Genomic DNA, 3,477 nt, shown 5'->3' on the forward strand with positions numbered 1-3,477 from the left:
TTTTTTTTTTTTTTTTTTTTTTTTTTTTTTTTTTCTCCCCCTATTCTATGTTGTGGTGCATTAAAAACCCGTGAAGAGATAAGGGGGGAATTATTGCAGTAGTGATGATAATGACACTTAATTCCAATACAGCATTGACAACGGCAATATTGATGATTATAATAATAATGGTAATAATGATATTAATAATAAATGACAATGATGATGGCAGTGGTGACCGCAATGGTGAAAGCAAAAGACAGCAACATCAGCAATTACAACAATGAAAAAATAAAAGTGAAAATAGCAACGATAACAATAACAGTAAAGATAGTAATAACAATGATGACATGAACAAGTTCAAACAACTAAATGCATTAATTTTCGTGGGTTGATTAAGAAGGTGGGAGGAGTTGGAGTTGAAAACCGAGAAAGGGTTCACAGCTGTAAGAGGTCAGAAAGTGTTGGGCGGCAGGAGTCAGTTTTAGATGCGTAATTATGAAGGGGAGATGCATATTCCATTGCAATGAAGTCTGTTATAAGATTTTTCCAAATGTTAATGTGTAATTTACATTAGACATTAGTATTCTTGTCTTGCCGTGAGCTTTCGTGTCTTGTCAGCTCATAAAAAATACATTTTCCTATAGCAATAATAGCACTAGTGTCATCATGATGGTAACTGGATTTTAATGATGTGAAGACCAAAAAATAAGTTAGGCAGAAAGATAAAAGTATGGTAAGTGACAGCTGAAATTATAAAACATTCATATGATATATCAGTGAAAATATCTTTAGCTCTTAAATTAATAGTCTCACTCAGTCAGATTTTGGTTTTGGTTTTTTTCATGAAGCCCAGTTACACAGTGAAAGAGCATTCATTTCCTTCTCTATAGACAGTTGAGGCAAGATGCAGGAAATATATCAGCTTTGCGATTAGTGAAGGAGATGCTGATGACAACCGTGGGCTTCACCCTAACATAATTTTAATTGCTCGTACGTGGGTGTTCCTGTGGTACAAAATGTTCTTGCTAAAACTGGATGATTTTGTGTATATCAGCCCACCCACAAAGGCTGCAGTATGCACATTACAGAACTGCACCCACACCTGTCAGATCTGCTTGCTTCCCAGCTGTTCCTTTTTAATGAGATCGAGGTCTCTTCCCATTGAAGCATTAAAGCCCTTATCCTCATAACTGTATATGGAGGCCCATTTGTTAGGAATGAAAAAAAAATTCTAATATTAAATCAAAGTTGTGAGATTGTAGAATTGTAAGTAAGTTATACATTTGAACAGTCATAATTATAAGATAATAAGTCCAAAAATCATAAACATTCTGAGGATTTTTGGGGGGCGTTTTATGCCTTTATTAGATAGCTCAAAGTAGAGAGAAGACAGGACATGAGGGGAGAGAGAGATGGATAAAGACATGCAACAGAGGTCCCCCGACACAAACCGTTGTTGTCCACGGTTGGCACCTTAACCCACAGGGCACCCCATGAGATTTTGATAGTAGGTCAAACTCTACCTTTTATAATTTGTTAAGCAAAATCTTGATATTATTAGTAAAAATGATTAGATATTTAGCAGATTTTCAACAATTATTTGTTAGTACCAGATCATTTTTACATACTACTCTAAATCCAACATTCTGGCTATTGCCTACGTTTGATTTAACATGCATTGTCGGTAAAACTTACAAAGTCAGAATTACGATACACTAGACAGAATACTATATGTAGTGAGAGACAGTGCTGCAGTTAAAGGTTTGCAGAGTTTTTTTTGCAGTGAAAAAATAATACCAGTTGAAGGCTAAATGCTTCTACGTCAGAGGTTCAGATCCCGTCATGCCTTAATGTGTGTCTCTTTATTCGTTCTGCTTCTTTGAATAAAAAAGGTTTTATATTGTCACACCTCTGAATAGATTGTTTGCCGACTGTAAAATGTAATAAAATTGTTAGACGTTCCGAACACATTTATGTGTACACGTGAATGTGTGTGTGTAAAGTGTCTTCTTACAGCTGAAGTCTCTTTTGTGCCGTTGCAAGACAGGTTGGGATTTGAGACACGTCGACATGACTGATCTGCCCCCTTCACTGCCCATGAATTTGCAAAGTCATAACTGTCCTCTGTTAGAAATCCTGAAAACACACACACACACACAAACGAGTTGACAGATTTCTCCTTAATCTCATCCTACCACTACTGTTTCTCTTGCTTTTACATTGTTATCTTTTTCCTGTACTCAGCTGCTTCTCTTCCTGTTGCTGAGTGCTGGTGATAATTTCCTAGATTCCAAGAATAATGAACTCTCCCTAGTTCCTCTTTCAAACATTCACATATCCACACTGTTATTGACTTTTGTCGCTACACATCCCCCCCAAATGATATTACCTTCTTGAGCTGTATATTCATCAGCTGATACAGAGTTGAAGTTGCCACAGAGGCCACATGTGTGGTTGGTGCGGTGTTTGGTTAGTGTCAGGGCGACGTTGGCTGCATTATCAATAGTAACAGTGAAACCAAATTCTTCACTCGTGAGTTTATAAAAGCCGAGGTCTGAGCCCACAAAAACAGCGTGAGATGCATAGGGCAGAGATAATCTACAAAAAAGGACACACACAAACAGATCAAGCTTCTCCATATAATCACTGTTTAGAGTGATTCTTTTCTGCAATAAGTCAATATTAATACACACATACTTGATTATTTTTGCACAAAAACTTATATTACAAAAACCTTTTTTCTCCTTGTGAGAGTCGTCCGTCTACAGACAGGTGCAGCTCAAAGGCGTCCCCCAGAAACAGAGTGACTCCAGTTCTTTTGCCATTGACAAAATCACCTGCAGATTGAACACAACATGCATTTTACCTCTCATTCACTGCTACGTCAAATCTTTAACTGACAAAAACAAGCATTTTTAAAATGATGATCTTTGAATCTTCAGAAAATCAAAAGGGAGCATAAATGAGTAAGCTATTTCAGATGTCTGATACACAGTACTCCTACAGTAGAGGTGCATGCATTGTTTCAGCACATGCATCCCAGTGAGAATCAGACCCATGGCAGTGGCTATGCACAAGCCGCTGAGCTACACTCGATGTGCATCAGACGCTATTAGAATTCAGATCTGTTTTTCATTCTTTGTTGAATTGTCTGAGACTGAGTGTGACTCACCCAGCAGTGTGAAGGAGCGATGGTTGCAGTCTCCAGCCAGTAGGTAGCTGCAGTCTCCAGGAAACTCATATAAAACCCCGTCAAAGGTGTGGATATAGTGTCGTCCGAACAGACTGCATCTCCCTGTCATACCTGCCACGCACGCTGGACACGCAAAATACACATGACTGTAGAAGTAGGGAGATCTTACATGAAATATTTCACATATCAATTGTGACTTTGAGTGCAAAGGGCAAAGCTTATTTGGACCTGCTCTGATATCACACTCACCTGTCAGATGCAGGAGAACCCAAATTTTGCGCAAATACCTCCTCAGACACACC

The 3,477-nt window shown here is 38.3% G+C and overlaps 1 protein-coding gene across 1 annotated transcript; it reads right to left on the reverse strand.

Moving 5' to 3' along the window:
* Window positions 1–1,996: 1,996 nt before the first annotated feature.
* LOC123964582 (von Willebrand factor-like) lies at window positions 1,997–3,471 on the reverse strand (the record flags this gene model as incomplete). Its single annotated transcript, XM_046041457.1, has 5 exons — window positions 3,425–3,471; window positions 3,155–3,298; window positions 2,717–2,819; window positions 2,372–2,580; window positions 1,997–2,118 (listed from the first exon to the last, which is right to left on the reverse strand). Coding segments are annotated over exons 2-5 (564 nt in total), but the record flags the coding sequence as incomplete, so codon positions are not given.
* Window positions 3,472–3,477: the final 6 nt, after the last annotated feature.

The sequence above is a fragment of the Micropterus dolomieu genome, unplaced genomic scaffold (genome assembly GCF_021292245.1).
Source record: "Micropterus dolomieu isolate WLL.071019.BEF.003 ecotype Adirondacks unplaced genomic scaffold, ASM2129224v1 contig_3426, whole genome shotgun sequence".
Classification (NCBI taxonomy): Eukaryota; Metazoa; Chordata; class Actinopteri; order Centrarchiformes; family Centrarchidae; genus Micropterus; species Micropterus dolomieu.